The 18963-nt window shown below is 37.8% G+C and overlaps 1 protein-coding gene across 2 annotated transcripts; it reads left to right on the top strand.

The window, feature by feature from the left end:
• Positions 1–899: 899 nt before the first annotated feature.
• On the top strand, positions 900–18792 carry LOC146474568 (uncharacterized). Of its 2 annotated transcripts, none has more exons than XM_085116893.1 (8): positions 900–962; positions 8032–8414; positions 9528–9575; positions 10004–10221; positions 13010–13099; positions 15296–15626; positions 15941–16228; positions 18302–18792. In XM_085116893.1, exons 2-8 carry the CDS (start codon positions 8060–8062, stop codon positions 18343–18345), a joined length of 1374 nt encoding a protein of 457 aa, XP_084973019.1. In that variant the 5' UTR covers positions 900–962; positions 8032–8059; the 3' UTR covers positions 18346–18792. The 2 variants fall into 2 exon arrangements, with proteins under 2 accessions (XP_084973019.1, XP_084973018.1); XM_085116892.1 differs by lacking the exon at positions 900–962 and adding an exon at positions 5079–5161.
• The last annotated feature ends 171 nt before the right edge of the window (positions 18793–18963 follow it).

The raw sequence follows: 18963 nt of genomic DNA, 5'->3' as shown, positions 1-18963 counted from the left end.
CATGAAGCCTAAACTCTAAATTAAGACCACTTTAACTGTTTTGTAAAGGGCAGCTTCTTTGCTCTTGCACCAGTAAAACGCACGGGTAAATCTTCTGATTAAATTACATGCTAATGGAGAATTTATATTGAAACATCGTAGCTTTGTTTTGCACGCGTTAGCCCACACATTTCCGTTAATATTTCTGAGCCCAACAAATTCAAATCACAGTTACAATGCTGTAAAAAAAAATCATTTTGGCAGAAAAACACGACAAACGGATTAAGCAACAAAGAGTTTAGTAAAAATTTTGTTTTGTAATAGAACACCGTGGGTAATTTCAACATTGGAGGATTCATGAATGGGAAATGTTTTGTATCAAGCAAGACCACAATCACAAAAAGCAGTTGTTAATCAAGTTAATGTTGATTAAGTTAGACTTCACTAACATCTTCCAAACACGGCACAAATAAAGGAAATCCCATTTGTTCTCCATCTCTGCTAATCGTCCTGCACTGCCCCGCCCTGCCGTGGCTCTCTCCGCCCTACACTGCGGGTGCACTACGCCTGAAAGAATCTTTGCTCAGAAGGAAACAATTTGAAAATATAGTGTACGAATTTCCTTGCCTTAAAAATTTACTCAAAGCAGGCAAACCTCCTCAAGTTTTTGTGGACGAGGCATCGTTCGTGTCCGCCGCTTCCTTCCTTTAAATTATACATCTTCGAAGAAGTTGAAATGTCTACTCTAAATGACTTCAGTTTAAAGGAATTTTGTTTTGTCTTGCGTCCGTAAAATGACCTAGCTAAAGTAGACATGGAATGTCGTAATTCAAAACTGCCATTGTGAGATCAGTTCCACACGAACCCATGTGTTTAACTTCTGAGGGAAGAATTTTAAATTAAGGTGATATTTCTCTGAAGAAGAATGCACCCAGTTTTATCATATCAACGTGCATCAACGTTTGGACAACATCTTATTAGAGGTTAGTAAATATCTCCTTTTAATAAGTCATTGTTTATGATTAGCAACATGGTGCCTCGGTCAATTTGTTCATATATGAACAAACTTCGTAAGCAAAATCCGTACGTTAATTAATTTGAGATAGTTAATTCGTGAAACTATCCACGAAATTTGTTGCTGTATATGTGTCAGACGTTTGTTGAATTGGGGATGCTTGTGACCAAGAGCGTTCCTTGGACCAATAACTTTGACAAAAACTAGTTTGTGGTACCACTCAGTACTTTTTACGACTCTTGCGAGCATTCACCTAAAATCTTTCCAAAGACAAATGTAGACATGATGTATTAGTTTAGCTGTTGTATTTATCTTTGTTTATTCAAAGGAGTTCAAACTGTTGGAGGTATTCTGATTCTTCTGAAATGACAACTTATTTTCCATTTAATGGAACTTAAACATCTCAAAGTTTGTCCTCCGCTGTAACTGATTTAGTATGTTTTCATGAACGACATTGTGACAACAAGAACCAAACCCTTCGCTTCTTTCTTGCATAATGATCTTCATTGCCAGCTTAAGAGAATCATTTTCTTTTTGCAAGGACAAAACTTGCTCTCATAGGAAATACACTTTTCCTCCAACACCTCAATTTCATTATCTTTTTTAGATAATGTCGATAGCACCTTCTCATACCTCTCTTCGTAACCGGGGAGCTCGGCGCTGAAAGCGTTTTCTTGTAATTGACATTTCGTCAACAGAAGGCTTGTATTTGCTTCAACATTTTTCTGAAGGATTAGTAAATCCAGCATTAAGCCCTCAGTATCGGCACTGATCTCAGAGTTCGATCGCTCTTGAATGCTGTTCTCAAGTCCCGCGTCGGCGGTCGAAGCTAGTCGATTACTGCAAATGCCATTGGCTTCTTGCGAAGGCGGAATTTCTTGCTCGGTTGTTGGAGCATCCGAGACAGGCGTATCAGCTTCCGTTCTCAGTTTATTTTGGATAAACTTGACCAACTTGTCCTTTAAGGTAGGACCAGCTCGACCTTGCAAACACAGAGTTTGCTGTTTCTTATTATAACAATTAATGACAAATTATTGTTAGAACTTTTGAATTGCTTTACGTTTCCTCCGGGCGACGACCACTTTCCTTGTAGTTTCAAGCCATTTTCCACAAAATTATTTAACGATTCAAGGTTATTCGTCCACGTTAATCGTTCTTCGTTTAGCGTAGGGGATTATAATTCACACCATTCAGGGTTAAGCGGGTAAGACCCGGTATCTTTCGTCAGAACGAGACCATCATCGGAGCCGGAAAGTTCACGTTCGTCCGCCATGATGATGCACACTTATCTGAACAAGATTAACGAGTACAGAGCGTCCCAAAAATAGCATGGTTGAAGGGACGCTGATCCCAAAACAAAATCATGAAGACGACCAGTTGGTGTCTTTTGATGTTTTTTTCCCTATTTACCTCAATTTCTGTGGACCTCGCCATTCAAGTTGTTACTGTTGGGATTTCTTTAATGATGACATATTACTGCATCGATCCACTACAGGCTGAAGTTTCGGCCGAAACGTTGGGTTTTTAAAACATATCACTTTGTATACGCTTAATTTTTTTTTAACCAGAGAAACGTTTTAACTATCATGAATCCACCTGGTAAAAGATCCATTTTTAAAAGGTAGTAAACATCGGGGAAATCTACCGGAATCATGCCATTTAGCGAGCGAAGAGAAGATGTTCACAACCCTTGGTTGCACGCTATCGTGGTTTTATTTTACCAGTAATTATAGAAATTAGAACATGCTTTTGCTGTCGATAACTTACAGGAAAGCTTAGAGGTCGTTGAAGAATGGGAACCTGTCAGTGCAGTTAACATTATTTAGAAAATTAAGCAAACGAGGAAACTGCAAAGGTCGAGAACATATCATTGATGCAGGGCTGGATGGGGAAGTGGCCATGTTGAACGATATGATATAGTTAAAACTCGACTCTGAGCTTGTCGAGTTGCTGGCGAAGTGTACTTCTAAACAATGTTATCAAGTTTTTCATTAAAATTACACTTGCCTGTCATGCAGTTCACAGAGGTCAGAAATCACCACTCTTCCGATACTGTTTGTTGAAACGAGTCACGTCTATCCTGAGTGCGGTCATTTCTTAGATTTTCCCCTGCGAACTTGAAGCTACAGGCTGAAGCCTTTGCAGATGCCCACTTTAGTAACATCATATGCGGCTCCAACAAAAGTTTTAAATGAAAGATATCATAGCCGGCATATAGAATATAAAATATTTTATCGCTTCTTGGAATCGACTACGGCGGGTTTTCGCACTAGTTTATCAACGTTTACTATTGCAACATGAAGGGATTATGAACGCACAAATAACATCAGGTTGAAATCGCTTTTCTGTGTTTTTCTCGATAAGATAAAATTACATATAGGAGTAAACATGTTAAGTTTGTTTACGTCCATTCTGCGACCGAATTGGTTGAAACTCAGCAGGTATATATGTTCTTGAAAACTTTCTTCAAAAAATAGCTTGGGATTTCTTGAATTTCGCTACCGTTTAGAAGTTATGGCCTCTTTTGTAAAAGGCTAGGTAAGCCTTTGGAATACTGCACTTTATAATTAGCATGGTGTAAAATTTAAAACTGAACGAAGCGTCATCTGCGAAACTACAGATACCGTTTTTCAAGGAAATGCGTGCGGAAACATTTCAGATGTCAATGCGACGTCACTTCCGCGGAAACTAAGCTGATTAAGGCGAAGCAGTGGTTGTCATGAAAAAAAAAAATACCGCAATTGTGATAACAAAAATTAAATCAAAAGTAAAGTGACTATTTCGCGAGGTTGCCTTTTATAGGGGCTCCTGTCAAATCCGCAGGGCAGCCAGTACATGATTTATTTCACTTAAAAGAAAAGCTCGGATTTTTTCCGAGTTTCTCATGATGCAATACAAAACGTATCATGATGTTATCCTCCTTTTAAATAACTTGCATCACACTGACTTACGAGCATAAGACGATAGTACACACAGTTTAAAAGTTAAAAAAGGCAATTAATTCGTATTTTTATATTCAAATAGGAAAAGTTTAAATTTATAACACAATACTATCGCTTTAAAAGGGTTCAATTCAAATTCTAAGAGGTGTAGCTTTGAAGGCATGTCTCTCATATATATATCGTATCAATTTCTAAGCATATTGCACAACCATCTCCTTAAAAATACCTTTTGTTCAAAGCAATTCAAGATTCGGAACAAGGATTTCAAAATGGTGTCAGTACAAAGGAGACATGAAGCCTAAACTCTAAATTAAGACCACTTTAACTGTTTTGTAAAGGACAGCTTCTTTGCTCTTGCACCAGTAAAACGCACGGGTAAATATTCTGATTAAATTACGTGCTAATGGAGAATTTATATTGAAACATCGTAGCTTTGTTTTGCACGCGTTAGCCCACACATTTCCGTTAATATTTCTAAGCCCAAGAAATTCAAATCACAGTTACAATGCTGTAAAAAATATCATTTTATCAGAAAAACACGACAAACGGATTAAGCAACAAAGAGTTTAGTAAAAATTTTGTTTTGTGATAGAACACCGTGGGTAATTTCAACATGTTTTGTATCAAGCAAAACCACAATCACAAAAAGCAGTTGTTAATCAGGTTAATGTTGACCAAGTTAGACTTCACTAACATCTTCCAAACACGGGGCAAATAAAGGAAATCCCATTTGTTCTCCATCTCTGCTAATCGTCCCGCCCTGCCCCGCCCGCCGTGGCTCTCTCCGCCCTACGCTGCGGGTGCACTACGCCTGAAAGAATCTTTGCTCAGAAGGAAACAATTTGAAAATATAGTGTACGAATTTCCATGCCTTAAAAATTTACTCAAAGCAGGCAAACCTCCTCAAGTTTTTATGGACAAGGCATCGGTCGCGTCCGCCGCTTCCTTTCTTAAAAATATACATCTTCGAAGAAGTTGAAATGTCTACTCTAAATGACTTCAGTTTAAAGGAATTTTGTTTTGTCTTGCATCCGTAAAAATGACCAAGCTAAAGAAGACATGGAATGTCGTAATTTAAAACTGCCATTGTGAGATCAGTTCCACACGAACCCACGTGTTTAACTTCTGAGGGAAGAATTTTAAATTAAGGTGATATTTCTCTGAAGAAGAATGCACCTTTTATCACATCAACGTGCATCAGCGTTTGGACAACATCTTACTAGAGGTCAGTAAATATCTCCTTTTGATAAGTCATTGTTTCTGATAAGCAACATGTTGCCCCGGTCAATTTGGTAGATATATATATGAACAACCTTCGTAAGCAAAATCCTTACGTTACTTAATTTGAGATAGTTAATTCGTGAAACTATTCACCAAATTCGTTGCTGTAAATGTTGAATTGGGAATGCTTGTGACCAAGATCGTTCCTTGGTGCACTCAATAACCTTGACAAAAACTAGTTTGTGGTACCACCCAATACTTTTTACGATTCTTGCACGCCATTGACGAGCATTCACATAAAATCTTTCCAAAGACAAATGTAGACATGATGTATTAGTTTAGCTGTTGTATTTATCTTTGTTTATTCAAAAGGAGTTCAAACTGTAGGAGGTATTCTGATTCTTCTGAAATGACAACTAATTTACCATTTAATGGAACTTAAACATCTCAAAGTTTGTCCTCCGCTGTAAATGATTTAGTATGTTTTGATGAACGACATTGTTACAACAAGAACCAACCCCTTCGCTCGCTCAACATTGCTTTAAATTTCTACGTTTCCTGCGACGATATTTCAAACCAAAAGTGCATCCGAAACACATTAACGAAAACCACAGTTCAGGCAATATTGATCAGAAGCTAGTAGAAAGGCCTTTTTTCTAAATGGATTGCTTTCAATTGAGTACATGAGAATTGTTTCGCAAGAAAGAGTTGGAACATCGATGTTTCAAAACCACTGATAACTTTAGTGGAGGTATATTAAGCCAGTTCAATAAACCCCTACCCTTTTACAGGGAAAAACATGTGATTTCAGACCTGACCCTGAGAATTTTCACTTATGTCATTTTAATATTATAGCACAGACTTACAGACAAGAAATCTCCAGTTTTAGACAAACACCATCAAAATAATGTCACTGCTTTTATTTTCTAAATGTGATCATTTGCGACAGATACGTTCGTAAAATGCATCAAATTTTTGGCTTAAAAAAAAGGAAATATTTTCAACAATGATAATTATAAAAAAAATCTGAGGTAGACTCGGCTGGCTTACTCACGAGAAATGTCATTTCATGCAGGTACCTGTAAAAAATATAAAAGAAAGGGATGACAAGATTTATGTCACTGTTTGGCCGCGTGCAAACTACTCAAGTATCAGTGCTAAATTGGTGTACATTTGTAAAGAAAAGAAAAACTTGAATTTAAACACGCTTTATGGAATACAAAAAACCAGAACTCAGCAAAAATACCACGAGGCGCTGCAATCCTTTTTGTTCAGTTCATGTAAGGAAAATGACAACCAATAATTAGAGCTAAATCTGTTTTTTTTTTCTTGCCTTTTGTTTGGAGTTCTACTGCAGTAAGTTGCTTACAATTTTAACCAACCTAATTTTTAACTGGATAAGGGGGTTAGTTTCTAAACAAAATGTAGTGCTGCGTCGTTGAGAAGTCAAAACGATTGTCTGGCCCTCTTTGATGAGGCAATTTGGCCACTGCGATCGAGTCTCTTTACGGTGGCATGGTCAAATTACCTTATTAACTCTTTCAATAAAGCCAAAAAAAATTTTATCAGTTAACGTTAACAGCAATCTTTTTCCCCCTTAAAATCACTGATTCTCGATTATACATTAATGTCTGCAAATTGAAGAAGTTAGAGCTATAAATGTTTGCAACGTTCATAAGATTTTTCTGTGTCCTTAACTAAATCTTTAACAAAGTCAGCCGCCGAAAGATCACCTCGCCCCTAAACAATTCCTAACGAATTTGCTGGTCGTAGTGGCAATGGCAGTTGTAAAATCAATTCAGTTTGCTGAATTTAAAAAGTATTAGATCTCGTTTTTCCAGTATAAATCAGTTAAAATTTTAATATGTACTGCAAAATAAAGCTTAGACATTTGAGGATTAAGCCAGTTCTTCAGCTTCTCGTGCATGGAGAAACCTTTAGTGCTGGTTGATATTTAATTTTGTAGCATGTCGATATGTTTAATGTTGGAAAAGCTTTCAAAGGTTACTGAGAATTTTCAAGTCGTTGAAATAAAAAAAAAAAAATAAAAAAAAAAAAAAAAAAACAACCAACCAACCAACCAACCAACCAACCAAAAAAACACACTCTCTTGTCTGGCTGTTTTAGATGCGAGTGATTTCCAGCGGTTTCAGAAGGCGTAATTTTCAAACTGTCATTGGGTGCACGCACGTCCTTAAACCCATCAACTAGGTACAGGCTAATTTACAAGAGAGAAGAGAAAATGAGTAAGCCGACGAAAGAGGCCGGACTTATAAACATCTGAGGCAGTGCTACATTTGTTTTGAATCAGAAAGATTTTCACTCCGCGCCATACCAACAAATTGAAACTTGTAAATGGGCCTTTTGGACTAATTGGTCACATGTTACAAAACCCACCATACTGGATGGCAAAAGAAAGTAGTAGATTCGAACACAAAGGAATTCCAACCTGTCAAGCTAGCTGGATGCTCAGTTACCACAAGATCAGTAATATACCAGAATTTTTAAAAGCAGTCAACAAATGGGAAAGTTTTATAGCAACATTTTTTTATTTTCGACTACATATTGGAGAGACAGAAAAAGGATCTGACTTTTTTTTTTTTTTTAGATATATAGATCTTTTAAACCACCTTTCAAAAATTCCTTTACATTTTTATTTTTTTTAAAATTTCTGTCCAGGGTTACAGGCCTATCACTTTAAAACTGCCATCACGCCTAACCCTTCTAGAATAAAGTCCACTGTTCCGTTTATATCAAGTCCAAAAAAAAAAAAACAACAACAACAACAACAAGGCGCGCGTGAATAAAGGGAACCCCAAAACAAGAGAACAATCTTGGCCAAATTATTAATATTTCCTATCTTTGCCTTCACAGTCATTGGAATAAAAGTCGCAGGAAAACCATGTATTTCTCTGCAATCTTCATCATTCTTGGTGTTGCTGTGATAACGCAAGCCACTCAGGATCCCCCAAAAGGAATTCATTTTGTGGGTATCGGCTATAACCTTCTGAAAGCCAACCCCGAGGGCGGTGGTTTGTCCAGAGGTGGCGTAGACCCTGGATTGCTTATCACAAGGAAAATCTTCAAATTGACCTATGAGAAAAACAAAAAATCAACTAATTTAGAGTACCTAGTTCCAGACCAAGTGTCATTTGCGCCTCGTAGTTCAAGCAACTGCCAAGAACGCACAAAGAATGGAGTGGTGACTGGCACCAAGAGCTATCAAGATGAACTTAAGGTTGATGTTGAGGCCTCTGGTAAGAGCAAATAGGAAATTTCATGTCCATTTAAGAAATTTGTCCTTAGTTCGACACGGTCGTGCATATTGGACAAAAAATCTGAAAGTTATATGAATTGTCAAACTGGGCTTAAACAATTTGAAGGCGATGTGATATAATGGTGACGTAGGTTGAATAGTTACGTTAGTAATATGTTCTGAGTACCTACAGTACACACGATGAAAGGAACAAATTGCTTGAAGAACTTAACTTTCTAGCGCCAACTAAAGTCGTAATGGCATAAAACACTCTGAAGTAAACTATATTTAGACCAGGTTTTTTTTTTCGTCTGAAGCCTGTTTGTAGGGGGGGGGGGGGGGAGGGTAAAGTGGAATCCATCCCCTCTCCATAACTAGGCGACTATTAAATTTATGGCAATGAAACCTCGGGTTATAAATAGTACGTTCAAAACTGTTTCCATTGAGGTCCGTAACGAGAAGTAGTGAGTTCACATTGCGTGGTAATTATGTCATATAAATTGCCAAAAGACAGCCATCTTGGATCCGCCATCTTCGATTTCTGGGTTTCACAAAATCTTCGGGAAAACGCCAAAATTAACCAAAAAGTAACCAAACAACTAAAACACTAGAACTCTTTTTTTGCTGTTCCTTCTTTAAAAATGGGATTTGCTATAAAAAAAAAAAAAAAAGAAACAGTCTATCCAAAATTGGTTGTCATGTTCACCTAAACTCAATCGACATTAAGGGGCCACATAACATTGTTACAAGATATATTTCTGAAAAAGGCTTCAAGTTTCACGCTATTTGCGGAAATATTGAATTGCAAATCCCGCGGGCAGAGTACCCACCCCCTCTCCCCGTCAATATAAGGATGAAAAAAACACAATGAAATCAACTGTGGGCCCTTTTAAGAGTTCTTGATAACGTAATGGTTACTAGAGCGTTCACACTCTATCTACACGAGGGCATTTTATGTATTATTGAGACTAACCATATACAATTTTCTAAATTTTTATTTTTAAATACAGACCGTGTGCACTCTACGCCGTCTAATGCTCCTACAGAGTTAAAATTGTTGAGTTTGAGACAGATGTTCTTATAACGAATACAATTTATTTCTCCTTGTGTCAAGGCGGCTACGATGCAGAACTGTGGAATGTGGCTTTCTCTCTCAGTTCAGGTAAGAAATATCTCTTACTAACCGAGAAAACGAGGCTAGTAAGATATTTATTATATATCTGTTAATAATATATCTATTAAAGTTAATCGGGCGAGCGGGAAAGGAAAGCTGATGCAGTCCGTACAGTGAAATACGGCCTGCCAAATTGACCAATCACGCCGCGCGTACGAAGGTGACATCTACCTTTTGTCACATTCAGCGAAGCCGACAAAACATTAAATTTCAATAACGTCATTACAACTGACTAATAAGGTGTTTTTCTTTAAAATAGCCTTGTAGTTTGACCACCTGTCAAGTTTGAACAAAACTATCCTTGGAAGAGATCCATGTATGGGGATGTGTTCTATTATCTCATCCTCTCTTAGTCGAAACAGATTGGTCTAGATTTATATTGTTCATTTTTCTTTATTTCTTGGTACATATCGTAGGCTATAAATCAGTCGAAAACCAGACCAAGGGATCTGAGAAGGTGTTTTATGATTTCAAGAAGGTTTGTAACCGTGGTGAGGTCCGCTACCTAATGGACTCAGCTCGTCAAGAGATGCCAGGTTTCACAGTGACCGATGATTTTGCAGCGGCCGTGTGCAGTTTACCAGGGGAATATGATCAGGACAAATACCTTTATTTCATCGAAAAGTGGGGAACGGTTAGTGTGCTATTTTTAAATCTCACTTAGTTTTTATTGTAATGAAATTAGGATTTTTTTTATTTGGAAATAACACGGAAATTTCATGCTTTTTGGGAGGTAAAAATGTAAAAAACTCTCTTCAACTTTTTCTGAATTCAAGTTCAGTCGTAAATTGATTGCTTCCACGATTCTAGATAAACTCGCTGCTTTTTTTGTATATAAAAAAACGGTGATGCCTAATTATCAAGAAGACGTTTTCACGTTCCAAAATTTAAAAGTTGACCAAAAACTTTAGCGTCTTTTGAAGTAACTTGCCACAAGGTTACTTCACAATCGGAATCAAATAGTACATAGCCATGGCCAACTTGCGGGCGTCGGTTTAGAGCGACCATTGATGCGAAGAAATACTAGGTCAAGGACGCTCAGGTTTAAAACATGGAGGCAAGTCAAGTTGAATGGTTGACAGGTATAAACTTTCCACCTCCCTTTTTGTAAGAAGGACCTTTCGAATAGCGAAGCTAGGTACTTACAGTGAACCTATATGACGTGTGACCAGTATTTCCGAGAAAGAAAGAAACATTCGAATAGGCCATTTTACAGTTGTGTGCTTGACGTTGTTTGGTTACAAACCTCACTGCTTTTCATACGTAGATCATTCTCTTCTTATGCTAACTAGTTTGCATTTAAATATGAATTACATATGCATTTACATAAAACAGTGAGGTTTCTATCAAAACAAGGTCACCCCCAGCCTCGCTTCCAATCCTAGGCCAGGTCACTAAACACACAACTGTAAAATGGCCTATTCCTCTTTGTGATGTCCGCCATTTGCATGAATGTAATCTTGAACATTTTCCGCATTCTCTACTCCAGAGTTCTTTCCTTTAAGTAGTAAAAGCCGAGCGGCTCTAGTGTCGAGAATGATTTTTCCTGAAATCTTTTTGTAAAAGACGTATGCGCATCAAATAATTGAAAAAAGAAAATTCAAAATATGGAGGAACATTTGTGCTTAAGGCTGTAATGAAAAGAAAAATTTATAGCTTTATACGTTCGACATCCTTTTTATAATGTCCGGCATTTGAATGGAATCTTGAACCTTTTCCCGATGATCTTTCCAAAACAATACGCATGCGCATTAACTGAAAAAATATTCGGGAAACATTTGTGCTTAATACTGTAATAAAAAGAAAAAATCATAGCTTTATACATTCGAATTCCTCTTTTTAATGATTGGCATTTGAATGGAATTTTGAACATTTTCCCGGAAATCTTTCTGACAAAAGACGCATGCGCATTAACTGAAAAAAAATTAATGAAAAATATTCGGGAAACATTTGTGCTTAATGCTGTAATGAAAAGAAAAATTCACAGCTTTATACCGTCAAGAAACTAGGGAAATTTTTACGGAAACTCGGAAATCTCGCTGGCGATGTTCAGATTGGCAAAACAGCGTTCAAATTTCAAAAATACCGGTCACGCGTAAAAAAGGTTGACTGTAAATGGAAAAAGTCAAACATTCATTCCATACGACCCGTTGGAGTATATGGTGTGAATTTGCAGAATATGTGAATATATGGTAATTTTTTAATTACAAACAACAAACTGATTGGCTACTTTTAGATAGTATGATGTAGTTTAGGTCATGACTGAAAATAGTTCTGCCCAAGCACAATTAGGGGCTGAGTTTTAGAGAGCAGACCCTGAAGGAGACTAATTTGAAAATACTCAGGCTATTCGGGAATTGAATGGGACAGGCAGTGGTGTTGGTATGCAGAGGGGTGAATAAAAAACCGCAGGACTCAAACAGATTAGGCTAAATTAAAAAAATGATTGGACACACACAGTTGGTGGACAGACTCATAGCTGCCAGTCGAATACTTTATACAGTCTCTTTCATCAGATTTTAAAGTAATTACGTGTTACCAAGGGTGTGAGTATTAAAGGGACGAGTCAATTGTTACACTCTGACTCTAACTTAGGTATGATTTTCTGTACTTATGTGTACTTGAGATGGCAGACCATCAAAACTTGTTTGAGTTCCTGGGGAAAATATTACGATCCCTTCATGCCTTATTTCTTTTAACCCTATAGTGTATATCTTCATGGGAAAAGCTAAAATTCGTGTTTCATAATATTATAAATCACATGCAAAAGTATCAGTAACTATCTCATGCAAAAATGAAATAAAAAAGAATTGAAAATATCTCTTAATGAATACTAATGAACGTGCCAAGGTTAAGAGCAAAGAATTGACAGGCTCGAGACACAAAGAGCTACAATGACTTAAACTAAGAAAATAAAAATATATAGAGCTTCTTCAAAGCTTACCACTCCCGGAAAGTCACCATCTTTTATTATTTTTTTGTGAGGGGAGGGGAGAGGAGGGGAGACTTTCAAACCAGTCTCACTCCCCATCAAACGTCGCCCAAAAGTTGAGTGGTATTCCTCTGCTAAATAACCCATCTTCTCAACCAATGAGATAGCGAATCAAAATCGATCGTGAATGGACCTTTTGCACTAACTGGTCACGTGGTAAAAACCCATGCTGGATGGAAAAAAAGCGTGGCATCCTCCACTGGGACATTGAGAACAAGGGAAAGGCAAGCTTGACAGGTTCGAATTCCTTTGTGTTCGAATCTACCACATTCCTTTGTCTTTCAGAATGGCGGTTTTTGTACCATGTGACCAGTTAGTGCAGAAGGCTCACTGCTCATATACGTTTTCCCGCGCTTCGCAGCGGTTACTTGCATCCGTATTAAGTTCTGATTGTTTCATTATGTTAATAGCGTTTCTTGATTCCTTTCAGAATGTTGTTGTGCAAGTGACTCTGGGGCAGAAGAACATAACGCGCTTTGAAAGTACTCGTTCTACATTTTACAAATATGCCATGGAAGATGTAAGGACTGTCAATATATTTTCTGTTTCCATCGACACGTGAATGTTTTCCCCACAATATTTTTGGTTTATTTATTCAGTCTTTGGTTACAAGACAACAATAGTGTCACCTCGTTAACGTTTCTACATGAAGATCTTGTAAGGCAAAACTGTCCAAAAAGACCCTTTAACCCCTTCCCTATCAGGGTCTTTACCCTCAATTTTTATGAGCTTCGTAATTTGTCTTAGAACATCACTTTACATGCAGATAAAATTCTATGCAGCGTGATCTAATTAACAATTAGATTACGAGCTCGAGATTTCTATCGCGTGATAGCTGATGAGGGCGCAGCCCGAATCAGCTATCATGCATAGAAATCGAGAGCGAATAATCTAATTGTTTTAGTATAAATCTTCTAGTCGGTCAAAATTAAACAAGTAAATTATCTATTTCCTCATCTCAGACACTTCGAAAACGCGACGAAGCGGCCGCCATTTTGTTAAAAACTGCTACTCACTATCTATCACAGAATAGATAGCGAGTAGCGTAGCCAATCAGAGAACGGCAGTCGTGATAGAACACTGGTAGATTTATACTAACTATAATTATTAGTAACTGTGATTTGCTCATTCTTTTCTTCTTTCACTTGACGACCCTAGACCATGTTCCCTGACTGTAGTTGGGGTCTCGATCGAAGCATGTTCACCATCCTCACCTCAATAACCTTTGTTAACAAAATCAAAAATGTCTCCTTTGAGGTCCGCAGCACGAAGTAATTAGGCCATGATTGCCAAATGGCGGCCATCTTGGATCCGCCATCTTGGATTTCTGGATTTTCCCTGCAGAACTTCAGGAATACACTGAAATTGAACGAAAAGTAACCAAATTAAATAAAGTAACACTAATATGAGCTAAAAACATAAAAAAAACGTTATGGGAAGGAAAGGAAAGTGATTTTTCTCTACTATAATAAGGGATTTACTATTTTCTAAAAAAAGCTGCCGCCAAAGATTGGTTGCCATGGTAACACCAAAGTTAATCTAAACTAACCAACCACATCAAAACTTTCCAGTTAAACTTCTCAATAAGTCCTGAATATTTAGAACGTTTGCTCAAATATTAAAAATGTTATTCAGGTTCAAAGTCGATACCGGCAGAATCCGCCTTTCCCCACCCCCACCCCCTCCCCAATCAATCTAAATAGTAAAAAGAAAATGTTGTTTATTTTCTCATGGCTCTAAAAACGTTTGAGATACAACTACATTTTTAAGACCCCATGTTCACAAAAAATGCCAAAAACTGTAAAATCGGAAGATGGAATCAGCATTCTCTTTCTTGCCTCAAAAAAGGAATATATGTTGCTGAAAACTGGTAAGGATTTTTGTTACACGCTGAATTCTGTAAGGTCCTGTAATACTAAGAATTTTTGGAAAATTATGATACAAATGGGCCATATTTCTGACAAATATGAGGTAATGTAATCCCAATCCTACATGCAACTTAAAATTATACCTCTTCTAATGCTAGTTGCGTTCGCCTAATGTCCCTGGTTGCTTTTCTTCTTTCAAAATTGCTTTGGGTCACAAGAGTCTTTCAGATGTGAGAGAGAAAGTCTGGCCGCGATCTTACGCTACTTGTACGTCAGCTAAGACAAATGCAAAACCATAACAGTTTCAAAGTACATTTAACCAGCGTTTTGTGCAGCGAGTTGTATGGGCATAATTGCCATGAAACTTTTAGATATGGAACTAAAGAGACTGGAGGCTTATTTTAGTGAGTCAAGAAAAAAAATTGTCGCCAGATTTCAAAATTAAAAATAATAGAAAATGAGATTCTCAGAGAAAGCTGATTCCTCAAACAACTTTAATTACTATAACAAAATAAATAACATCTTCTAAAGACCAAGCATTTCTCATTAAGGTTGCTTAAACTTATAGAAATCGGTTAAACCTTTCCTGACCACTTAATATTTTTGTTTTGACAACAAAAACTAAAACTACCCTTAATTAGCTTACTCTAAGAGCAGCAATATGTGCTTCGTTTACCATTCGGTCAACCAACCTAGCCAAGCTGTCAAATTGTTAAACGAATGCTATCGTGAGATTTTAACGAAGCTTCTTTGGTGCTCAGCAATCTCATTCATTTAAAAGTATCCAAAAATAAATAGTCCACGTTGATTGCTTTGTGAATTCACACTTGCTCGTATTTATTCTGCAGATTGGAAACTCGGTGGAGGTGTCTGGAGGTTATGGAGGATACAGTGCGTCTTTGAAGGTTGATGTAAACACTATTAAGGATTCAATAAACGAGAGGAGCGAATTTATGTCCGACAAGACGATTCTTACGGCTGGAGGATCCGACTTGCCCGAGCCCATAAGAGTTCGACTGATACCAATGTACAAAGCCGTCCATTATGACTTTTTCAAACACCTCAAAAATTCTCGCTTGTCGGGATGCGATTCCGCTCAGTCCATGGCGCAAAAGAGTGAGAATCTTGAGAGAATATTGGAGGAATACCCTAAGTTAAAAGGAGCTATACTACCTGAAGGTAAAATCTCTTCCAAACTAAAGGTCTTTTTCACTTCACGAAAAAATGGCATTTACCTCTAACCCGCTTGCGGTAGTGCCAAAGGCCGGGGGATAGTCGTCTTTGCCAAACCTTTGACATAGTTAAAAGCGCCTTAGACGTTGGTTCAAGGTAATGCGTTTATGATTGTCATCAAAGGTAGGGCAAAGATGCTATCAAATATCAATGCTTTTGACTCGTACAAAGTTACCTTAATTATTATTTAAGGTGTCACACGTTTGATGTGTGCCACTAAAGAGAGCTACTAACACCCTTGATCGTGGTACAATTTTCAGATCCTGACTTGAGAATACCTCTCACATGGCCCAAGGGTACTTATGGCCTGCCAATGCCAAAGTCAGGATGTCCCAAAGGAACCAACTTTCTTTGGCGCAAGGGGACCCGTTATCAGGACACTGAAGATTATCGCTCAGACAACAAATGGTTGGTCAATCATTATTTGGCTGGCCGTGCTAAAAAAGATGACATGGAGCAAAAGTTTTGCATGAAGACACAGTCCGATGGTATTCTGAATTGGCCAAAGGGGAAATACTGCATCCTTAAGAAAGGACGTTGCCCTAAAGGTTGGTAACAAACAGAATTTAGTGTAGACACGATAATGTCTACAACAACTTTGACCTCTCACGTTTAAAGATTTCTTTACTTTTTCAAGGTTAATCCCTCTATGTTATGAACCCTATCTAGACCGTACTTCTCTTCGTCTTCTACGGAGAAGAATATCATTTGTGCGACAAAACATAATTCCTTTGACGTCTACAACGGTAAAACCAAAGTAGGAACACTAAAACAGCTAAAACTATAAAAGCTTAACCGTAAAAAAAAATGTTTACTAAAAAGATTAAATTTAGAAATACAGTTGAGTTTGAAAATAAGCGAAAAAACGGAACGACGGTTCGGTGTCATCTTGGCACCATTATCAAGTAAAGAATGCAACAGATAATTTATACATAAAGTAAAGGAGTGAAATAGAATAAATTAAATTAAGACTAAAAGTAACTGTCCGGTGTTCATTCAAAGAGGTGTTATAAAATGAGAGTTATGTCCGTTAGACAAATAGTTTCGTGCGAATGGAGTCTGACTGGGTGTTTAGACTCGGTTTCTCCTTGCGGATCAAAAGCATTTAAAAGACTAAGCAATCAAGCTTTCCCTGACATTTCTTTAGGATGGTGAATTTGCTTGTCAGGTCGCCAATTATGTCAACTTGGTGATTATTCTTTAGGTGTTTCCCGATGGCGGAGAACCGATGTTCATCAAAGTGCTGATGAAGGTGACGGCTGGTATAGCCGACGTAATCTGCATCACACAGATCACATACAGAGTGATACACAACACACTGTTGATTGATCACGGGTAGCTTAGGCTCCTGCACTTTAAGATCGTCACCAAGTTTACATAATTACAGCCTGCGAAAACTGGTTGTAGAATGTGGTCAATTTTGTTGCTTAAGTCAGAGAGATGTTTCTTTACTATGTCAGCTGACCTCTGGTTTTTTAATTGGTAAGACTATCCAATGGATGTTTTCAGTTTGAGGCGTCGATAGTGTGTCTCGCGACATCACAGAAGTAACGAAGTGGGCGATGGTAGAGTTGATAAGAGAATCTGGGTACTTGAGTTTAGAGAACATCAGTTTGAGGCGTTCACATTCTGTTGTGAATAGATCCCAGGTCGACGACAAGCGAAAATCATGGTTTAACATTGTCTAGACTAGGGATCTTTTGTAGCGGTCATCGACATGACATGATATGACATGATCAGGAGAGGACTGGTGTTTGTTGGTTTACGGTAAACACTTGTTACTAGCTTACAGTCTTTCTTACATATTTCAATGCCGACAAATGGCAGCCTACCATTAGTCGCGATCTCCATGGTGAAAGATATGGAAGGATGACAGTTGTTCAATGTCACCAGAAAGGCTTCAGCTGACGGTACATCTTTGATTGCAGGAGTGTGTCATCCACATAGCGTTTGTAGAAATCTGGCAATTTGTTCTCGCTTCGTAGTTTTTCTTCGATAGAACAAAGAAAAGTAACGACGGATTCAAGCTGCTTCTCTTTCATCAGTAAAGGGTGGTAGTGTTTAGGTTGTCGCCCTCGTGTCTTAGGTCTTTCCGAGCTAACGGTGCCAAATTTAGCTGTGTAAAAACAGGAATATTTCATTTTCTAAAAAAAAAAAAATTCATTTTTTCGTTGCCATGGTAACATCAAATGCGTTGAACACTGACCATTCACACCAAATTGTTTCCATATAAATTTTTGAAAATATCACGAAGTTTTGGAGGCCTCTAATATGAAAAGAGCTTTGAACATTATAACGTATTCCTGACACCACAGACTGGCCGTTTCTTATGAGAAAACAAAATAAAAAACGCGGCTTCCTAGCTAAGTAAGTTACTAACAAAAGTAATGGATAAGTGAAAACATTAAAAAAACCGTAATATAAGAACAAGCGAACGTAAGAGTTAGCAGGTAAGTTGTTGTGAGTGAGTGAATCAATGTGTGGGTGAGTTGGATTGATGGCAAGAGAAAAATTTAACTAACGTACCCTTTCTATCTTCCCTTTCTCTAATTGAGCGAAAGGAAACGGAGCGACTTGGTACAGCAAGGTCATTTTTTTAATACCTTTTTTTATTCATTCAGGTTTGAAACAGGGATGGATAAAATGGGATGACGAGGATACATAGGGTAGCAACAAGAACAGCAGAACTGGGTGGCTGCCAGACGGCAAGTACAATAAGGACACCAAAATTGAGTACTGCTGCCGCAGAGATGGTTCCGCAGACAATGAAATAATACTCCCCACTGACTCCCCCTTCATCCTGTATAAGGCATCCGATCAGTGTCAGAACGTCAAAGACATGGATGTTAGAGAGGGTTTCTTCAGGTGGGACACTCAAGGCGTTCTCTCGACTGACAACGACTCTGGGGGATCCAGACCGTATGGAGAAGTGGACAGAGACATCAAGCTTTATTACTGCTATTACTTTAAATAGGAATAATCCTAATGAAGCAAGGTCACTCACAGGAAATTGTTGAGCCTTACAACTTGTTACTTTTAAAACGCGTTAAAAGAGTTAAGCTAATAGCAACTGTATTGGTTAATCAATAACAATAAAGAAATGAGATCCTGATGCTGCGACCCTTTGTTACGTGTGTTTGACTATCCCCTTGTTGCTTATTCACGCTTGCCGAGGAGTCCCTCACCTTATCTCCTTATGACAGACGGCTGTTTATGTATCAAACAGATAAACATGACATATGTTTTAATTTTGTGCTATGGCAGCTCTTAGCAAAAAGAGCAT

Source organism: Pavona decussata, unplaced genomic scaffold (assembly GCF_977016875.1).
Source record: "Pavona decussata unplaced genomic scaffold, jaPavDecu1.1 SCAFFOLD_88, whole genome shotgun sequence".
In the NCBI taxonomy this organism is placed as follows: domain Eukaryota; kingdom Metazoa; phylum Cnidaria; class Anthozoa; order Scleractinia; family Agariciidae; genus Pavona; species Pavona decussata.
This window is presented reverse-complemented; position numbering and strand designations above follow the sequence as displayed.